The following is a 25782-nucleotide window of genomic DNA, read 5'->3' as shown; positions in this document are numbered from 1 at the left end:
TTTTGGTTTTCTTTTGAGGTGGGAAGAACTGAATTGCCTGGTTCAGTTTGAGCTCGAGCTTTTTCATTCACAATGATGTACTAATTATCTGTCAAGCACTATGAGTTCACCTTGTTGGATCCACGAGTGCAGGAATTTGACAACATAAAATACATTCATTTTGTTAGTTGTAAATTGTAAAAACAATAGTTGACAAATGAGGCATCTGACACACTAAAGCTCATCACAAAGACCCTCATTGTTTATCTGGTTAATATGGAAACTAAATATATTTTAAATTGATTGTTGCAGTGAATAAAATTTTTTTTAATCTAAAGTAGTACTGCTTTGTTGATTTACTTTCAACTACAGTAGTTTGCTGTCTAAATTTTAAGACTCTAAAGAACAGCAGCTAAGCTCAGTTAAGGACTACACATGCATAGACCTCACATTCACACCTAACGATAATTTATTGTGTTCAATACATCTGACGCAGAGTACACGGGATGAATACGCAAACACTTCACCGGACGGCCTGGTCAAAGTCTTATGTAATAAACTTGGCTAATACTAAAGAACCAAAGAGTGGTTGTTAGATCATAACTGTGAGGTTTTATTGTCATCCATCATCATCACATTCCTATCAAAACTATTTCAACACGCTTATGTGACTGCACACGTCATGCAGACACAATACGCTCATAGTAAATATCACAATATCCATCAAAGTGACTTTACATCATGTCCACGTTATTGCATTTCACAGCCATTACTTATTTTACAGCCTCACGTCTGTCCTGTGTGTATCATACGTGTCAGGGTAAATATCTGTTCTGAGGAGAATTAAAGAAGAGGTCAACCCCATGAAGAGTTTATGTCAGAATATATTTGCCAACATTTTAAAATCGATAAGTGCCAGTACTCCACGGACTAGCCACCGAATCATCACAGCATACCTTGAAGACAAATTAATTTTTGTACTGGCATTTACACCTATGGACAATTTAGTCTTTATCTATCAGCAGTTGGAGAAAAGACACCCAAGCATGGAGAGAACATGCAAACGCCACACAGGAAGGTCAAATTCAAACCGTGAACTATGGGGCAGGCATGCTAACCATTCTACCAGAGAACAGATCCCACTTCTATTTTGAATCAAACCGAAGCGATTTTGTCACTCTGAGGTGACGTGTTTGAGTCCACCAAGTACACACACATGCACGCACGCACGCACATACTGCAGCGCTGAGGAGGAGCTCCAATTGTAGGAACATTCGACTCCACCTTTAGATGACGTTATCGAACATGTGCATGGACTGCATGATGTTCTCATCCTGGAGAAGAGAAACAGGCTATAAGCTGTTATTGTTGTTGACTCATGTTGTAAATTAGATTTAGAATGAAAATTCACCTTTTGGCATGTTTCCAGGAATTCCTCAATGGTGACGACGCCGTCCTTGTTCTTGTCCATTTTCTACAACATGACACACAATCAGTGCTAATCTATATTCACGTGCAGCAGTTTGCAACTGACACTTCCTGGTTACTAAACAATGGATTTGCATATACAATGGTGACCTTTGAACTATGCCATTGCGCTTCCCTATGTTTGTTGTTTTTGTTATCCAACCTGGAAGAATTGTTCCACATGGTCCCTGGGAGCGCTGTCCCTCATGCAGGGATACGTATACGTGCCCATCATGTCATAAATGGATTGAATGATATCTGTCATCTCCTGACCAAAACAAGTCATTGCCACAAGCTGTTAGCAAGAAATACTAATAGAAAAGAGGGGGGGGGGGGGGAGACGGTGGTGGTACCTCTCGAGTGATGCAGCCATCTTTGTTGAGGTCGTACAGGTTGAAGGTCCAGTTGAGTTTTTCTGTGATGGAGCCTCTGAGGATGATGGACAGACTTAGGACAAAGTCCTATGTCCCAGTAAAAAAAAAAAAAAAGTGAAGGCTGTTAAACATTAAACCCAAATTAAACTTGTGTTTCTCTTCTAAATCACATCCTGCATAGAACCTAAGCAAGATGTGTTTAAAGTTTATGACACACAGCAGTCGCTATTAGTTGCGTGTTTCACCTCAAAGTTGACAGATCCACTGTTGTGAGTGTCGAAAGCCACAAACAGGAAATGTGCATACATACTTGTATCTGCAAAAGAAACACAATATGAACACTTTGTACATTGAGTTATCCCATGTTACACACCCATTGTATTAACAGTGGACCAGGCAAGACACTCCTCCTGTTTTGTTAGCACTAGCATCAATAGTGCTGTCAATTAAAATATTTAATCGCGACACATTTTTTTTGATTGAATTGGATTCAATTTATTAAAAGTCACGCAAATATACCCTTAACAGTCCATTCTAAGAATTTGGCCAATATAAAAAAATGCATATGAAATGTAAACAAGGATTCAGCCTAAAGTGCAACAAACCATTTTTAAAGTTTGTTTTGAACTTAGCCGCAATATAATGGTCTTGATTCACCAAATTAACCCTGTTTCTGATTTCTCACCAAAGAATAAACAGACAACTCACCATGATGCTTTCTAAAAATCTCTGCTTAACAAACCCAGACTAGTGTCACCAGTGTAGCGTGCTTGATCTTTATTTGCAGTCTCACAAGATCCGGTGTGGTGTAGTGGTTTTTCAGTACATGAAAAGAGTAGACATTTTATTAGGCCAAAATGCGCCTTAATAACGCAATTAAAAAAATGAATGGCTATAAAAGGGATTTGGAATAATTGCGTTAATAACGGATCAAACTTACACCACTAATCAATGTTATGTTACTGTTCCAATCTGTGGACGGTTTGGCGGTGGGTCAAAGTGACAGCCATGTAAAAAAAAGAGTTGATGTTTTATTGTGATAGTACTGGTTTTATTACTATATTGTGGTTTTATATTATTTTGTATACCTTGACAAGATGAAGCTAAGCGTCATTATGAATTTGTATCATCCTAAACCTAAAGGCATGTTTGGTACAAATTGCTAATCACTAAAACAACATAATACCACCAACAGTAAATTATAGCGGTGGTGGAAGCAGCATCATCATGCCTCAAGGTTGTTTTTCCTCAGCTGGAACTAAAACCTAACACAAGGTGGAAGGAATTGTGAACAGTTCCAAATAGTAGTCTGTGTAAGCACATAACTGTCGATGTTGTCGCATTTGGTATTCAGCTGAAAAACCCACTTTTAAAAGTAGAAAAAAAAAATCTCACTCATGTAGAATGTCCAAATTCCCACGCTGAAAATGACAACGGACTCGGACTTTTATGCATACTCTTGCGGTTTGTTTGTTTTTGTGGTGCCTGTCTGGTTCTTTTCTTTGCACATCTTCGTAATTACGGTCTTTAAATTTGGAGTTTGGTGAAGACGGCAGTTGTATTTTAAGAAGCAAGACTGTAACTGACCTCCCTGAGGAAAAAATTGAGAATAGATGCTTTTAAATGTCTCCTCATTCACTGCACCGCTGGGACACTCCTGGAATCAGAAGATATAAAGAGCCTCACTCTTGCACGCATGCATAAAAGTGGTTACAGGCAAGAGCAAATGTTGCCAGCGGGACTCACATTTTTGAATCCTCTATAGAGGACTTGGAGCTCTTTCTTACTAAAGCTAGTTTGCCCCATGAGATGTTCGAGGCCTTCGGGTCGGTAACGCACTGCCAACAGATCGGCATCGTCACTCACACTGTCTGCACAGGCAGAGAGACACAAAACACACCGTTACAGCAAAGAATATGGATTATAAGATTAAGAAGACGTGGAGGGACACTTGCTTTGATTGAGGGATGAGCTGGAACCAGAATGGTAGCAAGGCAGCAGTTTGAGGAATCGCTGCTTGATGGTCCTTTTAGTGGCTTTATATGGCGGGTTACCTGGATAGAATAGAATAGAATAGAATAGAATAGAATAGAATAGAATAGAATAGAATAGAATAGAATAGAATAGAATAGAATAGAATAGAATAGAATAGAATAAAATAAAATAAAATAAAATAAAATAAAATAAAAAACGTAAGCTGTACATAGTATACTTAAATGTCCTTTGTTATTTTCAAGGGCAGATAGAGTATTTTGAATTTAAGTTCATTTCAGTTTAATTTAAAATAAACTTTCTGGCAACTTCAGTACAATTTATTAAAGGGTAATTAAGTTCCAAAATAATGTTAATACCTCAAATATTTTTAATTAGGCACATTACCTTTTTAGATAAAGCAGCAGGATTTTCTAGCGAATTTGGTCATGCATTGATAAAACATGCCAGCAGAGGGCAGTATTAATCCATAGCTCAACAAGAGAGCATGGCCAATAAACATACTACTACTACAAGACACACACACTTCGATTCTGTGCAGGCTTGTGTGTGGCAGATGGAGCATATCACCTGCCCAGGTTGCCACATGAGCTATTAACATCTATGGACAAAGAAATGTTTTAGATTAGTCACTCTCCACACATCCATCCATTTTCTGTAAGCAACTATACAAGATTTTATGAGCATGCTCCTTACTGATTACTCGTGTGTATGCTGCTATTATTCATCAAGAGCTTCATGCAGTGATGATGTTTGCTGAGATGTCAATCAAACACTCAAATACGACAGCTGCAGCCGAATGGAAAAGCAAATAAAAGAAAGGACGACAGGGTGGCAAAAATTATGCAATTCGAGTTTTTTTTCCCCTATTGAGCGCATTTAACCAGAGAAATCTTGATGATGCCAGTCTTTGTCTTAGCAGCTATTTTTAGAAATGATTAATACTGGAATCTGATGAGATCAAAACACAGACACACACGCACAGACACACATACACACAGGAGGGGTGGGGGTCATAATGGGTCAGATAGTGTATTGTATTGTAACAATACAAGCACATGTAGGCATGCTCATGTCCATAAAGTGGTTAAATGTGTTTCCCAGACACATCACCCTCAAAGATTGGACCCGTGCACGCCCTCGGGCTGACTTTGATTGTTTCAATCAATTTCATTGTGTACGGCCCACCGAGGGAGATCAATACACTCTTCTCTGCTTCTGCTAACACAATTAAAATACTCTTATCCACTCAGCTGTAGGTGAGCCACCATGACAGGACAAATGAGAATAAAAACACAGCGGGAAAATATGGACGGGAAGTAAAAAGTGGAAGCTCCCCACTTAATGTGTCTGTCTATTCAGTGTGAGTCTTGTTAGCATGAATTCTCCACAAAGAAAAAGGACTAAGAAATAAAAACCGGCAAAAGCTACCTTTGTCCTGTCTCAAGTTTCAATTGACTGAACTTACACCTTAATTGTATGTTAGTTGATGTTTTTCAGACAAGACAAAGAAATATTGGATATCGTGAGCTATTGGTTTTTATGCTGACACAAGACAAAGCATTGGCAAAAACCATCCTTGGAGCCGACAACATCAATCAATTCTCCCTGGGTCATGTTCCCCCATGTGGCTCCTGTACCCATTTTATTCCAGCCTTCTACGAAAGACCCTGACGTCTCAATCAATCAGTTAATCAATCAATCTCTCAGCTGTCACCTCTTTCAGTTTAAGGTCTTCTTTTAATGTAGTGTGAACATCCATAGGGGTTGGAAAAAAATGATTTATCTCACTAACTCTCCCAAAGTGCTCTGCAGACCAAATGGTTAGATAGAAATGATCAAACCTATTTTGAAAAAGAGTAGCTCATACAGATACCGTTTTTTCTTTTCCCCATCTGAACAGTACAAATGTAAAATGTTGGAAAAAAATACTCTCAACTGAATCACAGATACCTGAAAAATACAGTTTTACACTTGCCGCCATCAGTCACACATAAAGAAGGCCTTTGGATGAGAGACTTTTAGCAATCAAACAAGTGCACTTGCGCTTGACAGACATCTACTCTTGTGTTATGATGTTTCCGATCACTTTTTAAACTCCTCTTTGAGCTCGAGTTAGCTTTCTTTCCCCTGGGATGTCACGGCAGCTTAAGAAGGGTTATAGGCCCAGCTAAATCAATCATGTCGCCTCTGTGCTTACAGTAATCCTTACTGGGACTCCACTCAAATTCTGGATGATCATTTCTCACAAACCGTGCACTCACACACACCCACACAGCTACAGGAGTATGGTTTTTATCAGACGTCACCTCGTCTCGGAAGAAAAATGAGTTTTGACGGCCCATTCGCTCCTTGCAGCACGTCGGCTGTCAAACAATGAATTCAGCAGAGATCAAAAAACACAAACACACACACAAGGGCCCAAGCTAGTATGGACTGTGGTATTCTAAGTGCTACACTAAGTGAAACTGAGACATGTTTAGTCTAGAGGAGAAACTGATGACTCTGCAAAAAAACACCATCTCTAATGCATCAACACTTTTTACACAGAGCTCAAATTTTAAACAGCATCCACCTGTTAGTTTTCTCCTCATCGATTTATTTGAATACACCATTATACAGTACATATTATGCAACATACACAAGAGACGGTGGGTAGAATTTTTGTGCCATCTTGTGAATGAATAGAATGCAACGACCTAAGTTTGAAGCGTATGAAGTGATCGGGTGATTGTCTCTTTTGGGTCTTTGAAACATGGCAGCCGAGACATGTGATTACGAGACCTACCGTTTAAAAATAAAAAATATATATGTTATTGAGAACATATTTTTTTAGCATCTTATTGAAATCAATTGTGGGGTTTTAAAATGATTGAACAGTGAAAAATCGAATTCAATTTCTATACATTTTAACATGTCACAGTATTGCTGTAAAGTTCCACTGATCCAAAAGTAAGACAGTTTGATTCATTTTCTGGTGAAAAAGCACATATGTCCCAAAGTTCTTTTTCAGGAGTTTGAAATTTGACAAGACTAGGCCGCACAACTTTAGGTTTCCAAACCTGTAAACGGATTCAATAAAATTTATCTTAGTAAATACAATTGTTGTCGAACCCTTTTAGAGGTAAAAAACAATATAAGGTTCAAAATAGTTTATTGTGTTTGTGAGTGAGTTGTTCTAATCCCTGCGGCGCTTGCTTCCTTCCGTCTATCTCTTCATACAAAGGGCCATTTGTGTGTCTTGCGGAGTGGAGCCTGAGTGTTGATGCACCTGTTGACTGTTTGCTTAAGCCAACGTTGAATGGCCATCGCACACCGAGAAAAAAAAACAAAAAACGATGAAATTAAATGTTTATTCTAATAGTCTGTTAACCAGCCAGCTGTGCATACTTCTATTCAAAGATTTAGTATGAGAGCAGGCACTCAGTTATTTTTGGTGACAGTCTATTTTGAGATGATCTAATACTTGTTTTTGCAAGTGTATAAAAAAAAGGGTTAAATCTAAAAACAGCTCACTGATATAATTACACTCCAAACACAGTGAGGAAGATCATTGAAGATGACAAGAGATGCTGGAGACTTTCAGATGATTTCTTGCCTATGCCTTGCTTCTTGTTTGATGCCTCTTAATGCATGCTCACTTGTTTATCTTATTAAAAACATCCATACAGCACTTCCATAACACATAATTGTGGCTGCTTATCATCCTGATCACACAATTAGTTTAGTCGGCACAAATATTTATTGTAACATATTCAGCTATTATTATAGATTCACCCAACAAGCATTGGGAAATATGCAAACTCCACACAGGAAAACTGAAGCTTAGATTTGAACCCAAAAGACACAACAGGCAAAGATCAGAAACGATGCACTAAGTTGACGTTTTGATTACCACAGTCAAATAAAAGTGTTCATTGAATGTTATGTGCCGCCTAAGTATTGGGACGCACAAGAAAGAAATGATTTTTTTCATTTGAAATGTTACCCAATAAAAAACATTTCCAATATGGTTTGTGATTTAAAAAAAATAAAAAGGTGATGCACTGAATCTGATCCACTTTATATGACGTTTTTGTTTATACACTAGCAGGTGCTTGTGGTGCATCACGTTTGAAATATGTAAAGTAAAATAAGATTACAGCTATTTGCGTCGTGTTTAATATAATAATTAAAAAACAAAACAAAACAAAAACCCACACAAAATAACATATTTATACACGATGCGTTGCTGAGAATAAAGTGAATGGAGTTTAAAGCTTCGATCAACAAACCCAAGTGGCAAATAAAATTACGTAACCCTACCTGTGAGTGGGTCGTAAGATCGGTCCAGTTCCGTGGACTCAGACAAGCTGTGATCCTGACTTCTGGATTTCATGGTTGACCCTCGAATTTTTCTTTACTGGACCACCGCTGCACCTGCACACGATCTGCGTGTGTGTTCATCTCCCAAACACTGTCGAGATTGCAAAGTGTGGAGGAGTGTGATTATATCAAGGTTCCCTCTCTCCCCTGCTCCACGCTCCTCTTTCTGCAGGAACTTTCAAAACACCGTTTGCTTGTCTCGTCCAATCACGCGGTACGAATGTCACGGAGGAGGAGGCAAATAGGTGACAAGTCAAATTTAATTTATTTATTATAGTTGCATCTTGTTACGGCATCCTAGTCACTTCACTCGGTGCACCAAACAAAATATCAATCAAGATTTGTTTGTCAGTACTGGACTGGATCAATGCAGACTAGTTCTACAGGCAGCAGCAGATCTTCTCAAGACAGCAGCCACCTTGTAAAATTCTCAGATGGCAGTAGCCTCCTGGTCATTCTCCAGGTTTTATGGGGCGTCAGTGAAGGATCAGAAAATACCTCAGCAGCATTGTGGATATCCACAAGACCTTGGCAAAATTCACAACAGGTTTTTGATCCATGAATGGACCAATATAGTGTGTTTCCTGGTTCAGTCGGAATTGTTGTTTCAAGAGTCCTTTTCATCTTTGCTGTTCTCATTTTGGCATTATGAGATCTAATGCCTCCGGCTTCAAATGGGATGCTCTCTGAAGTGGCAACAGAATTACGGAAAAACAGAAAGCGTCAAAGAAAGGCACCTAAGTGCACGTCCTTGGAAATAAAAATAAAAACACACCACATGTGAATTGTGCTGCTCAACTTCTTGGTAGAGAATAGCAAGTTATGCATAAAGTACTGAAACACTGATCATTTGGACATCAATTCAAAAGTTGAGGTCAAATGTATACCTTATTTTAGTGCAAATGTACCATGACCGGAACTGAAAATACTTGTAAGTCAAATTATCTTTCCCCATTGAGATGAATAGAAATGACATTCATCTGTATTTGTACTGTATGTTCAGAAAATGGATGGGTGGATAGTTGACTCGAATCGGGACATTTGTAAACAGAGGATTTATTTTGAAGTTCAATGAGAAGTTATGATAACATGTGACAAATACAGTATATGAGCACAAATGAGTGAAAAAACTCACAGCTTGCTTGCTACATGGGTAATCATCCCAAAAATTCATAAAATTCTGTCCAGTCATTTCAGTCTTGTGTACACAGAGATACAGACAAGACAAAAGACACACAAAGTGAAATAAAGGAGAGGGCCACAGGAGGATCAGCAGAAACAAAGTGGGCAATCTTTATCCGAATGAAAATTTGATGAGAAAGCCGGAATGCTTAAATGCAGTCTGCCAAATACTCAGCAGCGTTAATGGATTGTTGCGGTTAAAAATGTTTGACCTGGTCTGCACTTAAACACATCCATCTATTTGTTAACAATCTTATTCTGATCATGATGTAGGTTAGCTTGGCTACACCTTTGACTGGCCAGTAGGCTACATCACAAAATTAGGTGAGTGAACCACTACACTGTCAGATAGACCATAAACAAAGCATGAATCCTTAGATTATTTCCTGTGCATTAAGAAGCTCATTAGAAGCCACAATGCCTGGTTGTTCGATTGAGACATGCACTGTTTGATACAATAAATGATCAAATTTAGACAAAACCTTCTGCCAAAACAATCAAAAACAAACTCTTGTAATCTGTCATTGAACAGAGAACAGAAAAAGTAAAAACTTCACTTTTCCGTATTTGTACAAACACTAAACTTTCCTGAATGTGTGCATCAGAGTGAAGGTCTGCTTTATTTTCACAATAAACAGGAACAAACACAAACACTTTAAACTACACAGAATGAATGAGACACGTGTGCATGTATATATTTTTTTATTTGTCAGACTTGAAGCAAAAATCAAATCATGTGGAAATACATCTATTGAGGAAAAAGAACTCAGCACATTCAGTTTCATGAAACGTGAGAAATGACCGGTAAGATATACAGACAGCAGTTAGTCATGGCTTACTTTTGGTAACTCCAAAGCATCAACTACCTTCCAAGTCTTGGATCCGGAAAATGTGTCAAGTGAAAAATACTTGAAATGTAATTAAAAGGCGTAGGGTACTTGAAGCGCAAAGCGGAGTAATAAATTAGACGCACCCAATCACGGCAGGCGGCACTAGCGCAGGGTTAGAAATACTTGTTCAAACTATTTGGAATCCAAACATTTGTGCCTGTTAACAGTCCAGCCAATACTGCAGCCTACGCACAAGGAGCCACACCCGCAGCTGCATCCACACACACGGCAGCGCTGTCCTTGACAAAGTGCTTGCGGCCCATGAGAAAAGTTTCAATAGTCCAAGAGGAATGAAGAGGTCATGTTCCAGTTGGTGTTAGCATGAGCGTCTGTACATGCAGATGCTTCTCAGGAGATGGTGGAGAACTCTTTGAGAAGAACATCCTGACTCAGGGTGTTTAAAGACACATTTTTCCTCACATTCAGGCTGATGGAGCGCACCTGAGAACACACATCATTTTGTTTTATTCTGAAGACATGGGGGTTTCGGATCAAAAGACGATACGAGACACAAGTTCAGTAGTCCAGCGATGTTTTGGTTGTCTTACCAGGTCCTTAAAGAAAGCCGCCTCTTTGGGCTGCTCCGAGTATCTCTCAAACTGGTCCAAACCATCCTGCAGTTTGAGTGTCAGGGTGTCGTAGTTGGAGCGCACCACCTCCAGCACCTAACGAAACCCGAAGCAAAAGAGAGACACCACATGACATGAGCCAGTTAATATTTAGTAGGGTTGAATACTTCAGCACAACATTTATTTAAGGGAGATCATCACGTGCTGCATCATTGTCATTACAAGTAAACTCTGCCCATTTTGTGCAGTCGATTGTATTCTGTTTGTACCTAGTAAATATACAAAGTCATAATTTAAATGCCTTTCACCTTGTTTTTGCTTTTTATTTTATTTGTCTTCATTTGATTGATGATGTATAGTTTACATGTTTGAAACAAATAAAATTCATTCATTGTCGTCATAATCATCATAGTCGTCTGCTGGGTCCCTCTAAGCTATTTCTGTCTTTTCTCCTTTCTTTTCCTCTCTTGTGCATCAACTGTGGCTCTCAGTTATTTGATTCCAAATGATAAAACTCGATGTGCGTGTCCGTGTGTGTGTGTGTGTGTGTGTGTGTGTGTGTGTGTGTGTGTGTGTGTGTGTGTGTGTGTTTGTTTGTCCAGCTGACATGAGAAGTTGGAGTGAAATCAGTTAATTATGCAAAGATTCTCCACAGCTCCACCCCTGACAGTTACCCCCTCAGCCATGAAATAGGCACTAATGCAGACATTTTTCATTCCTTTATAAATGACCCCCATAACACAGCATGAAAACTTTGCACTGGAACACTTGCCTTCACAAAGAGAAAATGCTGCTGATGTGGACAAATGGAATCATATCGATGTTAAGCGAAGGTTGGTTCCATCTATTGTATGCACTCCCCACATTCTATGCAATGTCTAAAACAGCTGACTCGTCCACTTCCAAGACATTTTGCTTGAATTAATCAAAAGCAGCGATTTTATTTGTAAAATGGCATTGTGAAGAAAAATTCAGTCTCTCTGTGTGAGGCATGTTTGAATGATAACCTCAGTTAATGTGCGTTCTGGAAAACAAAATGAAAAGCTCGGAAGAGTTGGAACTGGTGGGAGGTGGGACAATCAGAGAAGTGTCAGCTGTGACAAACAGGTTGGAAGGACAAAAAAAAAATAGAAAAGGAAAAATGGAAGGAAAGTAAACAAAGCATGAAAAAGGAATCCAGAGCAGGCTCATGTGACGGTTGAGCAAAGAGGTTTTGGCCCACAAACATCCCTCCGCCATGGTAACGCTCTGCATCATCGAGCAAACACGTCACCCTTGTGTTTCTCTTATCTTCGATAACAAACAACACAACTGGCCCCAAGATGGAATGTGTTTGCATTGGAATGTGGAGCTGTGGTTATGGACATCATTAATCTTCTTGTGTCACTATCACGACTAGAAAATGGTGTGCAGGTAGAGGCGTGTGTGTGTTGACTCAAGGCAGAGTAAGGAGATTCAAGAAATGATGATGCATTTAAGGACCCACAGTTTGAATGAGCCTCAAAACTAATCAGGATCGTATTTCCTGGACTATAAGGCGCACTCTCAATGAATGGCCCATTTTAAAACTTTGTCCTTATATAAGGCGCACCATGAATGCATCATGTCAGACTTTTAATCCAAATCAAATCATTCTCCATTTTATCTTTTTGATTTCAACTTCAGACGCAACAGATTACTTTATAATCACAAAATAATGATCCATAGTCTTTTTGATTCATGATTCCTAGTCTTCAGCGGGCCACTTATGATGGATTTCATAACACAATGCTTCGGGCCAGTTTAAATTTAGGAATTTGGTCCATATATAAGGCGCACCGGACTATAAGGCGCACTGTCGGCTTTTGAGAAAATTTTAGGTATTTAGGTGCGCCTTATAGTCCGGAAACTACGGTAATAGTGTCAGAACAGTTGGCAACCAGCTATCAGAATTTAATAAGCACAAGTCTATTGGGCTTCTTTAGTCTAATTTGGAACTCCTAGTAACAAAATGTGCATCTTGCAGCTCAGTCACACCAAACTTCCATTTCCCTTGCTTGCTTCTTGTGATTAAGTCAAGCAGATAAGAGTGTGGTGGGATTATAATGGCCATATCCATCACTCTTATCGTTTTAAAAAATGCTTTTCCTATCCTCGCTGCGCTCTCTTTGACTTTAATGAGCTCGTCTCATCACCCGTACATCCAGCGCTTCCTTAATGACAAAACAACATCATTTAGTGCTCATGTGTGTGTCTGCAAACCATTTAATTATGTCGGCAAACAGACAAAATAATCAAAACCACACAGGGATGGGTTAAATGCAGAGGAAAAATTTCACCACACCCAGATGTGTGTGTGACGATCATTGGGACTTTAACTTTTAACTTTAACTACCACTAAATCACTATACTGCCTTGCCCCAACTAAGAAATGTTTGAATACAACTGCTAATCAGACCATTTTCCCAAATTTTCTGATGGCTAAAAAAACAACACACAAATCATTTCAGAAAGATCAAATTTCTATTTTTACTTATTCAAACTGCTTACCACATTGACTAGATTACCAGTAATACACCAGTAAAGAGTAAATGCTTTTAAATCTTAGAAAACAACCAACCATTCACACTGATACTCACATTGTCCGAGTGGAACTCGAACGCATACAAAGTGGGCCAATGAACCACAACACCATTAGTAATACATTTTGCCTGTATTCTTGTCTAATGGGTTATATAATCCCACATCAAGCCCAAATGCCCATCAAATATTAATGTTTTGGTGTTAATGTTACCTGCTCTTCTGACAGTTGGGAGATGTGGTTCACAGCAGCATATGACTCAATCTTCGGGTTAAAATGGTTGATGATTGCCCTTAAAGACAAAATTGTGCGTTACTGGGTGTACAGCTACATGTGACTGAACACCTCATTTACTATTTACAGAAATTAAATCTGCTGCTCCAGTCAACTGCAAAAAGCTTTCATCACAATTTTGGAAGCAGACTGCAGGGATTTGCTCCCAAACATCCACAAGAGCATTAAAGCCACGTGGCACTGATGAAGACCTGGCTCACAGTCCGAGTCCAAATCATCTCAGAGGAGGGAGATGAGGTCAGGCCTCAGCAGATTGGGCCAGGGTGGCCACAATGCACATCAAAGACTTGCCAAATGTGAACTGAAGCATACATATATACAGGCAAACAAAACTAAATTAAAAATATGAGCGGTCTTTTGACTTGGCCATTGCAGATAATAGGGCTGTCACTGTCGTATATTTGTAGATTCAATTATTTGATTATTTCATCAATTGATCAAATAACCGGATCAGTTTTATTTGGGTTACAGTGTCTTCATTTTTTTTAACCCAATTACTGTTTATCAACCAATTATTTTTGTTTATTTGCTATTATTTAGTGATTAAAAAATATGAAATACGTAATCTCACACAAGAAGGACTGATGATCATTTATTTTCAAAAGTAAAAGCAGATGTTTGCAAACGTCTTATTTTAATAAGACATAAAACATAACTGGATCTCCTTTTATAAAGGACAAGCAAAATGAGAACATTTTGAGGTTTTGGAATCAGAACATTTGGACAATCTTTAAAGGATTACTCAATTATTAAAATTTGAGGGGAATAATTTGATAATCTAACGTTTTCAATTACTCTATTAATTTTGACACTTCTGCCACATAGCAAACCAAAATACGGTTGTACCCGAGTGTACAGGTTTGACAAAATAGCTAAGCAGGCAACAGTCGACCTGTTCTTCACCACATTTCTATTTCACTGGATCTAATTGGCTGCTTTATATTTATTGCGCATACTGGGGGATTTCAAAAAGGCAATAGTTTCCCACATTAGCGTTCAATTCTACGGGATGATCCGCTCCATAGGCCGAATATAAATGGATGCCACTTCAATGGCTCCGCCTGCACTGGCGCTATGTAGCAAATCAATTCTAGTTACAGAAATGCAGAGACTGCTGCTCCATGTTTTTTTTCTGCTGTCATTTACATGAAGAAGGGCATTTAATGTAGGAATGGGGTGATGGGAGGAATCAAATTAGTTTAACTCCACTATAAACTATCTGACATTTTTATTCATCCCTGGCTTCATTTATCTATTCATTGGTAAATTATTCCTTGACACTCACAACCGGCTGCCTTGCCTTCAACCTTTACAACTGCCAATTTAAACAGGAAGGTCTCTGTGGAGTGCACAACTGATTCGGTGAAAGAAACCTCAGGGAGAACCCAGCTCATATGAACACACCACAGGGACCTCCTCAAAGCCGGGATGACCTCGGAGGATCATGGATGAGGAATTACTTTACGACTGGGAAAAGAATCTTACTGAAGGGCATTGGGGAGAGGTGGAGGAAGTTCAAACAAAGATTAAGTTGGCATAGGGAAACAAAATTTAATACAAATAATTGATTCCCTCCATTTTGACATCACCACATTCTTCTTTGCAATCCATTTAACACGCCACACAATATGACTTTTTCCGTTTGCATATGTTTTTAGTGTGTGTGTGTGTGTGCGCTTTTTATTACCGAACATTAATGAGGGCATGTGTGACTTTACTCGCAGTCTCCTTCCACTGGCCAGTGTTTGTTGACACTCTCAGCACTGAAAAGCAATAAATTGTAGATCAAAAACGTTTATTTAAAAAAAATATATTTGCAGCATATCACATTGTTTCATAATTATCTAAATCCGCAAACAGAACTATGGTCATGTTGCCGGAGGAGTACATTTTAAAAAGTTGCAGTTCATTCCTTTCCTGCATGGTATCTGCAGGTTTAAAGAAGTCAAACTATATAATGGTGCCTTGACTTAAAAAACTATAATTCCATTTTTCAAATTACAAATAATTTCAAAGAAAATCTAACAGTGTTATTTGTGCCCAAGTCAACTTTGAATGGCAGATTTAACAATGTAAAACATTAATGACAATCAAAGCTTCTGTTCCGTTACATCGTATTTTAGACGGTTTCCATGCAAATGTTGCTGATGTTTTGATCATTTGTGGCTGGACTTATTGGGTTTATAAATGCCTTAAGAATGTCAACGTACCCATACAGTAGAGGTTGTCAAACACTTGGTGCATTCGTACGATCTCATAGTAGAGCTCATCGTAGCTGTTTGATGTGGGCAGAAATGTGTCGCCGTATGTGATGAACATGTTGAACAGGTTAACCACCTGAAGAGGGAAACAATAAAGCCAAAGTAGGCTTAAATCAGTCACTAACTAAATTACCAGACACTTCTCTGCATAACGTTTTTTAATATTTTTAACACTGGTTTGTTGTTTCTTACCAGTAGTGCCAAATGAAAGATGTTGTGCTTGGCCAGCAACGCGGTTTCATTTGACAGTAGGAACTTGAGCAGGTTGATAAGCGCTATGCAGAGGGAGACCAAGACTCGTTAATGAAAAACAAAACCTATATAGACATCTTTGATCAGGCAAATGTGGCAGCAGCACGAAGCTTTGTTCGTTATTAATATTATGACATAATGTAGGCAACAGAGACATCTACCTGCACATAAAAAAAAAGGTTTTTTTTGTTTTTTTTTTTAAAAACACTGAAAGGTAACAGCATCTGCCGGTTCAATTTGACTCGTTCTTTTCTTTTCCTTCTATTATCATTACCACAAGCAGGGAAAGTGACGCCATCCAGAGAATGAAGCTGATTATTGGTCTGATTAGAAGAATCAGTATTCTAATGAGAGACAGCGCAATGGGACCATTAAAAAGTGGAATGTGATCGTGTGTTGCGTTGACCGGACTGAAACCTAGGCCACCACGATGGATTGTGCTTTCTTTAGAGACCCATTATCCAAACTCAATGATGCAATTTATTTCCAAATGCACATGGCAATGACTTCAGAGCCAAATTGCGTTTTAGGGTGTAAACACTTAAACATTGATGCACAACAAATTGAAGCTTCAAGAGATTTATAACACAAATCTTACAAAAACAGTATTCCTCAACATAGCTCAAAGCAGCCTGGGAAGATGAAAGACAGCAAAATTGGGACCTTGAGTTAAAAAAAAAAAAAAGGCATCTTTTTTTGATGCGGTTGTAGTTCTAAAACGGTTTTAAATGTGAACAGTCAATTGACAAATAACAGTGTCAGAGATGTATTATTTGAAAACATAACATTATTATTGGTGCAAAGGCAGAATATTTAACACAGCTCTTATAGTGGTCATATTGTTATGGTGCCTGGTTAAAATAATGTTCCAGAAGTTTTTCCTTTTTAGCAATGATGCATACCTGACCACAGCTCCCTCCAAGTGTAGTGTAACCTGATTCTGCACTTCTTCTGGTAGCAGAGAAGTTTGTGAATGATCTGAACACAACGCCTGATCAGGACATAAACAAAACAAAACAAAGTGTGATGATATGTATACAATTTTGTGTGCTGTGTGTGTGTGTGTTTACTCACAAGTATAAATCCATGGGGAAATCCTTCATCATGTGTGTGACAATAAATTCTACCATCAGATCTACGGAAAGTTAAAAAAAAAAAAAAAGCAGTTGAAAGGTTAATTTTAAAAGCTGATACAGAATCTATTTTGCAAAATGCCTGCAGGTGACAAAAGCATGTTCAAGTGAATATATCAGTGGTATTCCCAGAACACATACAACTCCCAAGAAACTACTAATTAATAAAGTATAATTATTTATGCACAAACATAGTATTTATTTAAACAGTTCTTTTAGTCAGACAGGGAAGATTATTTTACCTGCTTTACAAGTTTCGGCTACTTCCTGTAGCCTTAAATAGTAAACTTAAGAAGACCGTATGAACCTTCACAAACGATCAACAGAACTGAACTAACTCGCAACGATGAGGCCTCAAATATGATGATAAAACAGATACGATGCAAAACATCTTCTTACCTAAAACTGCACATACCAGCGGCTGACACGGGATATTCTTCTCCACAGCTTTCTTTCGGTGCCTCATGGGCTTCAAAAGGGAAAGAACAAGATCATGTCTTAAGACCTGATCATCTGATACTTCTTACGTGGTTTATGGTACATAAAACACAACAACACAACACACTCTATGACAACCGAGAAAAGGATCATCAAGGTAGGATTGCATGTTTTGGCCCATAATTTAGTTTCCTTGTTATTATGCAGAAGATCATACTGATGGCCATATTAAACAACATTAAACAAGTCCGGCGGACCTTTTCTGGATGAGAAAATATAAGTTCATCAGCACACTGAAAATCACTCCCTACCTTGCCTTCAACTCAATATTAAATAACAGAAAAGACAACACACTTTCTTGTTGAAACCCAATTGTTACTGTGAACAAGGATAAAATTATAAACCATTTAACACATTAGGTGAATGTAAAAATATCCCGAAACAGCCCAGACGTTTTCAGAATCAAGTTAAATATCCATAAAACCAGATCATCATGACGCTGTTATGAAAACACAGTAATGTGATAATCAATCATCTATTTAAGTTGTTTCAAAAGTTCTGATCAGTATGGCACGCAAGGTGATGGCCCAAGCATACTCAGTAAACCATTCAACATTTTCATACCAAAGACTCACCATTTTGTGCAGGCTGACTCTGAAGTTCATGTTATCATCGTGCAGAAAAGCATCAGCATATTGGTCCTGTCACAAACATGACACTTGGTAAACACGACCATGGTCCGAAGCTCAGATGACTGATGGATGTCAAGCTATGCACGCTTCTCCTACCTCAGCGATACATGTGAGGATGATTAGGCACAGGCGAGCACTGTTGAGTCGATGCTCATCTGAAAACAAGTACACACCTCACATGTATATGTATGAAACGAGTAAAGAAAGCAATAAAAGAAAAGCAATAGAAAATTATGTTTTTTACCTTTAGTATCCTGCATTACGATCGAGGCGTACTTGAGGAAGGTGATGAGAAGGTTGCTTGTCTGCAGGTTGGGATCCAGTGGCAGCTCCGGGTTGTTCATCACTACACGGAGCGTGAACAATTAAAACTTCGGCCAATTTGCGTGTAAGTCTGCAGAGAGCTTCTATTGAATGACTCTAAAATCTGACAAACCATTCACAAGTCCGTTCCAGGTCGGTTATTCCCTTAATAACCTAATCAAAAGGTCCATGAGCCTTGACCTGGCCGTCTAAAAGTGAGAGCACTGCTTCTTTGTGGTGGTATTCATTCAAGCAAACACTGATAAGCTAAGAAACATTTCGGATCCATCCAAGCCGCTGTGTCATCTTGACAAGTATCGCTCTGATCGCAGCTGCTTGTTTAATGATGAAGCAGACATTTCCATTCCCTCCCCTTCGCTCATTTGTTTCCATATTCCTCCGATCACTGCAGGCTCATGGGACAGGACCGTTTCCCACTGTCTGGACACATTCCATCACAGAGACTTCTTTAGTGCTTGTATATTCCTGACTGCAGTCATTTGAGTGATCAGGTTTTAACAAAGGCTGCATGTGACAGCTTCATCTTAAGAGTGGAGTTAATATTTCATGCAGAAATGGCTCTCATAGCCATGGGGGAAAAAAAGTAGGCTGAGGTGGAAAGATTGCACCTATTAGGAGTGACAGCGTATGTGTATCCCAAATGAGCCGCATGTGGAAATGCAAAACATAAAGCGATTAGGTTCAATGAGAAACGTGAGTATGTACTAATATCTCTTCTGGCTGTCTTGGTAGGGCTATTAACTGAAGCAACTCCATTTTAGAAAACAAACTACTAAATATTTAAAGGTTGCTGGTGTAGGTGCATTTGTGCGTTCAAGTTTTTGGTCAATGTTTTAAGGCACTTGTGAAAAATGCATGTTGCAACACAGTTTTGCTCAAACTGAGGCAAAGACTCTCAATTCTATGAATCTTTCTAAATACTTGGGTCCATTTCAGGGCCAATCAGGTGCTTCGAAAATGTATAAAGGGCAGGTCGTGGTTTCAAGCTTCGGTAAATACATCGTTCCAGTGGAGGCTCTGCGATTCTTCAAATTGGAAAGCAGGATTGTTTGCTTGGGGCATGAGAGGGGAAATTACATTTTTAATCTGGAAATTCTGAAGGTTTTAGGGCTTTAAAAGTAATCTAGCATGCTACTCCTTGTGGTATGTCTACCTAACTAATTGCTAAAAAAAAAAAAAAACGACGGCTGTAAGCACAGAAGATAAAAAAAAAAAAAAAAAAAAAAAAGACATACTGTCTAGAGAGGGTGGCGTTGTGCCAAGCGGCGTTGTTGGTGTGGTCTGGGGTTGGCTGGTCGGCGTAGCTACATTGTCAATCTCAGGGTGGCTCTGTGGAGGAAAAAAACAATAACATGAAATATGTTATTATAAAGATGTCACTCAGAGGAGAATAGCGTCATATTTCCATCAGTACAGTAATAGTTTGAAATGAACACTATGACATGAAGCAACTTGTGAGTTGCCCCAAAAATAAAACGCCATCATCGACAACTACGACTCACTGAATTTAATCTTCATAAAGAGCATAGACTAATTAATTGCAGTTAACACGGGGCTAAAGGTTTGACTGTTACCTGTGCTAATACAGTAATGAAGTTGCGGTTGAGGTGCACGGCCTCGTACAGTGCCAGCAAAATTGCTTCATTGGTCCTGCAGACAAAATGGAAATTCAAAGTCAAAGCCGGCAGATGAATTGAAAGAGAAATAGTCACACAACAACAACAACCTCTATTTCTGTAAAGTTCAAAACAAACAGAACTTAGTCTAGCTGCAAGGGCCACTAACGTTTTTGAAAGTAAGAGTTATAATCTTGGGTACCGGTTAATGGGAAACTTAGATTATTTTTTTTCTTCTGAAATTACCTATAATATTATTGTTAATGATAATTAATGATATACGTGAAGACTGATCATATAAACAATTTCTCACAATAATTAAGAAACAGATAAATGTCAATGTGCACTGTACTTTGTTGCCATGAAATTGTCTTGTGTTTATTATTTCAAATGACATTCTACGACATTCCTAGGAAATTACAATGTCCCATCACTGCTGAGCTAGTTTTAGAACAAATCTGCGAGCTAGTCATGTGGTCACCTTGGCAACCTTTTCCAGTAAATTACATTTATGAGTATTGCATCGCATAATAGCCAAATTGTTGCAACCACTAAAACAAACAAAATATGACTTAACACTAGGACCACTTGACAGTTGACACCTACTGAATAGAGAGCTTCTCGTCCGCATCTGCAATAAACATGTTGCCCACCTGTGGATGAATGCATCGAACAAATCTGACCATCAATGCAAAGGTTTACAGACATTTCTTTCAATAAATTGTACAAAGGAAATACGTACCATACTCGTGAGGGTGGAGAAGAACCCACCCTGGTGTTCTTCCTCTTTATTTTTGTACTGCCTGAAGCGAGAAAAAGAAGAGGGACAATTAACAGGAAGAAGACAAAGCTGGGACTCATTATAGAATGAAAATGTCATATCTTTCATTACATTGTTTATATTACAATAATATTAATATAGTCTACATACATTACGCATATGGCATGTTTTTGTTTTTTTAATATTGTGCAGCCCTATCGTATACAACTGTTTCTAGTTTATATGTGGAAGGATTAGATTTTACCTGTTATAGTCCATGAGCGCATGGTGGACAACAAGACCCATTCCCTGAGAGAGAAAAAAAACAAGGACAGCAACAAATCAATACATATTAGATCACATTTGTGTTAATCTGTTCAATCCACTTCTTGGTTCATAGAAGATGTCTAAATGAAAGTCAGTCAGAAAGACATTATGATTCTCAAGGACATACTTTTTTACACTGACTATTCCCATAAAAGGTCATTCAAACAACAAAGCAAAAGGTAGCTTGAAACTTTTGCACACTATACAGCATGGCATACTTACATCCAGTGTTGGCTCATCATCCACGATGGAGAGCTTCACGATATACGGATTTACAGACTAAAAGAGACAGGGGAAAAAAATGGGGAAAATAAATGTGTTGGAAGGATGGTAATAACATTTTGTGAACTAAACTAAAAGACACACTGGAGTGCACAAGATCCAACAAAGATACTGGTTTTGTTACATTACTAATACTGGTGCAGCAAGTCAGTCAACAAACAAACCTCATACTTCCTGTAATTGACCAGAAGAGCAAGAAGAACGACAGCGTCAAAACCATGCTGCCCTCTACTGGACACATCAGAAAGTATCTGTGGAGACGGAGCAGAAGTTCTGATGACCAAAAACGATTTTCAAAAACAAAATGATCACAATACAAACTTTACAGTCAATACTAACGACCAAGAAATGTGGGTATGTTATGAGAAGAACACTGTTCAGATGATCTTCCCACTATTTGCATCTGCGCTGGTTCATTCGGATAGAGATTTTTTTTTTTTTTGCAGCGAGGTATTTGTAAGTTCAATTAAAATAATTACAATGATAATTTCTCATTTAAAACCCCACCAAAGTTATGCTATTTAGACTTGAGCAATGAAAAACATTATGGGATGTCTGTACACAGAACGTGGTGTTTAGGTTTAAAAACCCTTGCACAAAATTTATACTTCCACAGCCAGTATCAGTACCTGCAGAATGGCTTCAAAGATGCTATTGATCATCACATATTCCAAGATGGTGTTCTGACTAATATTGTCTGTTACCTGTAAACACGCAACGTATAATTAAGTCAAAAAAATGGTCTCTAACAGTGATAGAAGCAACTGCACTCTTCCAAATAGTTGAGGTATCTCACCGTCACCAGACACAGCAGCAATTTGAGACAAAGGCTCTTCAGACTCTCTGAGCCATCTCCACAAAGGAGGCTGTCCAGTCTTTCCATAAGATCCTGGAGCACAAACATCACATACATTTGCCATGTTTTTTTCTTCCACATTGTATAGTGACTGTGTACCTTCATCCTTTGCTCAGCCTTGTCAAAGCCAACAAGCATATTAATGATGTCAAAGCCAGACGCCGACTTGTTCTTTTGATGAACTCCTCTGAAAAGCGCACATAGTGTCTGGGACAGCAGGCAGGAAGAACACATGAGTTCAATGAGAGATTAAACATATAGCACACAATGGGGTCCAAAAATCTTCAGTCACCTGGAGAGCATTGACCACTTTAATTTGATGTTCCTCTCCAAGGGCCTGAACACTGTGATGGAAGAGAGAATTGATGTTGTCCTGAATCCGCTGCACCTCCTCGCCATCGACACTCTCCAGCTTCGACTCCAGGTACTCCAAGTTCACCTGGAAAATGAGGAACACAAAGGTTGATCAGCTTTTCCCAATTTTAACCAGTTGCAAGTGTGACTTAAATTGTCAGCTCCTGTTATGCCAATGTCCATCAAAACTTTACTTCTAGATCACAACTTTAAATGAATTGTTATTCATGTGAGATGATACGTATTACAACCTATTGTATAAGATTAGTCATTTCATGAAATATTTTTCTAATTTTATAAAAAGCACTTCCACAAATTATTACATTTAAAGTAGCAACTGTACCTTCATCAGAAACAGCTCATCCCAGAAGCGAGGATTATTCTTCGCTGGGTCTTCTTTCTAAAACATACACACAACATTTACAAAAATAATACCACTATAAATGGAACTATATAGTGGGTTGGTGGTGCATGATACTCACTGCAAAGATCTCATCATACATCAACACAACCTTCTCCTTCAGCGGTTTCTTGGAGGACGATGTCCTTCTCAGCAAACCTGTCTTCTTCTCCACCTGAGACATGGTGAGGTCTAAAGATACGGACACATAAAATCACACTTAATGGTTGTAAGTATGTACTGTATTTATTGATAAGGAACATATGATCACTGTCATGAGCTAAACCCATGATTAAGTGCAAAAACGTCTGTTATCTCTAGAATAGTATCTTGAATAGCAGAGACATTGACGTTAGCCACTCTTGAAAGTTGTAAGCTGTGCTACTAGTGTATGCATTCAACAATTTAGACATCGGAACAAGAACTAGGTTTTAAATTCACACACCATGTTGTCGAGGTTGGTGGGAGAGATTAAAAAAAATTCAACACTGTTTAAAAAAATTGTTTTCCTTCCATTTTAAAATGTTGTTACTCTTTGGTTGAACGTAATTATAGTACACAACATTGTATCTTTATAAAACTGCCCCCAGTGTGGAAACATGCTTGTGTTCAACCAATGTGCCCCAAACATTTCGCCGCCTCTGACTCGTGCTGTCAATCGGTTCATCATTTAACAAAATGTACTGCAGTAATTTCACATATTCGCAATTGTACTCATTTGCTAGCCATATAACTTGTTTATCAGCTGATGCTGGCTAAAATGTAGCACTCAGGAAGCATCTATTCAGCTAGCGTTAGCTAAAACGCAATGTTGTTGACTAGTTAGCTAGACTTTACCTGATTTGTGGGAATACAATCCGGGTAATAATGTTACCGTGGGTATTTTCTTCCACTGTTATGATTACTTAAGTAATCGGGAATGAATGATCGGGAAGCGAATCTACTGCTAGCGTTGCCGAGCTAAAGTCGTACACGAAAACGACGTTAACATTTATTTAACGAGCTTTTTACAAGGAACGTGAGAAAGTGGAAATTTACGTCAGGATCGTGTTGGGCTATTTGAATACGTTTCTACATAGATGCGCGTGTTCATTCTCACCTCACTTTAAATGTATGATGTAGCTCATGAATCCTTGACACAACAGTTGCTCTTCAGCTAGCATACTGCTAATGCTGTCGTGCCTCCTACTGGTTCACAATGTCACTACAGCCAGATAAACATACAATCATCTATTTTGATTTATAAATTATAACGTGGTCGATCATTTATTGCAATAAAAGACTGTAAACGATTTATATGTGTCATTGTTTGAATTGATCAACATCGAGGTACTTTTCAGTATGCACTTAGAAACGTAATCAACAGAGCAGACATTTAAAAAATAAATGTACCTAACTTTTAACCGGTGTGACCCATACCACTTATTGTCGTTATCATTATATTAGTTATTAAAGTAATTATTACGTAGCCTGGTAACTGCATAATAGTAATACCGTTTTTTTCCATGTATAATGCGCCCCCATGTATAATACGCACCCTAAAATGGCATGTTGATGCTGGAAAAAAGCCTGTACCCATGTATATAATACGCACCCAAATTTTGACTCCTACTTAAGTCGATTAACGTAAAATTATTTCAGAAAAAATATCTTTGGGAACAACCGGATGTTATTCTGCCGGTCAGTATCACTGCGCATGCGCTAGCAAACTCGATAGCGAAGAAATGTTTCGGATTTGTGTAGGGCACATTGTGACAGCGAACAAGCAGATGATCGAGCAAGCGTCTGATACGAGAGCATTGTGTTCGTATAGAGCGTGTTTGACGTGAACAGCAGAGAAGAAAGCGCATCTGTAATGGGGGCCTCCGTATCATATCCGGATTTTTTTTTTGTACCCATGTAAAATGCGCACCCCAGATTTTAGGACAATAAATTCGTCAAATTTTGCACATTATACATGGAAAAAAACGGTAATCCTTTTATTAAAGTAATTATTACGTAGCCTGGTAACTGCATTAACAGTAATAATCCTTTAGAAATTCTTTAAGCAGGGGTCATCAACCTTTTAAAATGTAAATTGGATTTTTAGTAATGATTAATTTGATGCTCCATCCATTTTCTGTACTGATTGTCCCCCACGGGGTTGCGGGGGTGCTGGAGCCTGTCCCAGCAGTTAATGTGACGGTTTGATACACAATTTTGAAATAACAAATATGTTCAAACTACCTTTGTTTCCATTAATAACTCATTCATTTATGCAACGAGTAGAAACTGATCATGTTAATTATCTTTCATAAATTATGAGATAAATATCATATACAACACTTTGTATCAATCAGGTTGATACAAAGTGAAAAAACAAAGTGAAAAAACACTAGCCGCGTGTTTACATTTTAAAATCATTACATGAATGAA

General features: G+C 38.4%; 2 protein-coding genes across 3 annotated transcripts; both read right to left on the bottom strand.

Annotated features, from left to right (window-relative positions):
• Positions 1-568: 568 nt before the first annotated feature.
• LOC133151186 (Kv channel-interacting protein 2-like) lies at positions 569-8379 on the bottom strand. Its single transcript, XM_061273992.1, is given in 8 exon segments — positions 569-1313; positions 1391-1453; positions 1610-1714; positions 1800-1907; positions 2066-2136; positions 3408-3477; positions 3567-3874; positions 8118-8379. Coding segments are annotated over 8 exon segments (846 nt in total). The 5' UTR covers positions 8191-8379; the 3' UTR covers positions 569-1265.
• A 1665-nt stretch (positions 8380-10044) lies between these two features.
• On the bottom strand, positions 10045-24572 carry armh3 (armadillo like helical domain containing 3). 2 transcript variants are annotated; one of them, XM_061274803.1, is made up of 26 exons: positions 24467-24572; positions 23450-23559; positions 23311-23367; positions 22906-23052; positions 22713-22820; positions 22554-22646; positions 22387-22461; positions 21922-22008; positions 21698-21754; positions 21414-21457; positions 21131-21191; positions 20995-21041; positions 20347-20422; positions 20008-20101; positions 18693-18794; positions 18545-18603; positions 18392-18457; positions 17718-17787; positions 17260-17320; positions 17088-17176; positions 16126-16208; positions 15883-16009; positions 15360-15435; positions 13592-13670; positions 10798-10914; positions 10045-10690 (listed from the first exon to the last, which is right to left on the bottom strand). In XM_061274803.1, exons 2-26 carry the CDS (start codon positions 23549-23551, stop codon positions 10598-10600), a joined length of 2070 nt encoding a protein of 689 aa, XP_061130787.1. In that variant the 5' UTR covers positions 23552-23559; positions 24467-24572; the 3' UTR covers positions 10045-10597. The 2 variants fall into 2 exon arrangements, with proteins under 2 accessions (XP_061130787.1, XP_061130789.1); XM_061274805.1 differs by having other exon boundaries at positions 24472-24559.
• Between the last annotated feature and the right edge of the window lie 1210 nt (positions 24573-25782).

The sequence above is a fragment of the Syngnathus typhle genome, linkage group LG3 (assembly GCF_033458585.1).
Source record: "Syngnathus typhle isolate RoL2023-S1 ecotype Sweden linkage group LG3, RoL_Styp_1.0, whole genome shotgun sequence".
NCBI classification, from domain to species: domain Eukaryota; kingdom Metazoa; phylum Chordata; class Actinopteri; order Syngnathiformes; family Syngnathidae; genus Syngnathus; species Syngnathus typhle.
This window is presented reverse-complemented; position numbering and strand designations above follow the sequence as displayed.

Excerpts from the sequence above, each read along its gene's own strand:
- armh3 (XM_061274803.1), bottom strand. The coding sequence starts at position 23,551 with ATGTCTCAGGTGGAGAAGAAGACAGGTTTGCTGAGAAGGACATCGTCC. Across the intron at positions 22,009-22,386 it reads TCTTTGAAGCCATTCTGCAG|ATACTTTCTGATGTGTCCAG; the intron begins GTACTGATACTG and ends CCGTCTCCACAG. Across the intron at positions 21,458-21,697 it reads ATGATGAGCCAACACTGGAT|GGAATGGGTCTTGTTGTCCA; the intron begins GTAAGTATGCCA and ends TTTCTCTCTCAG.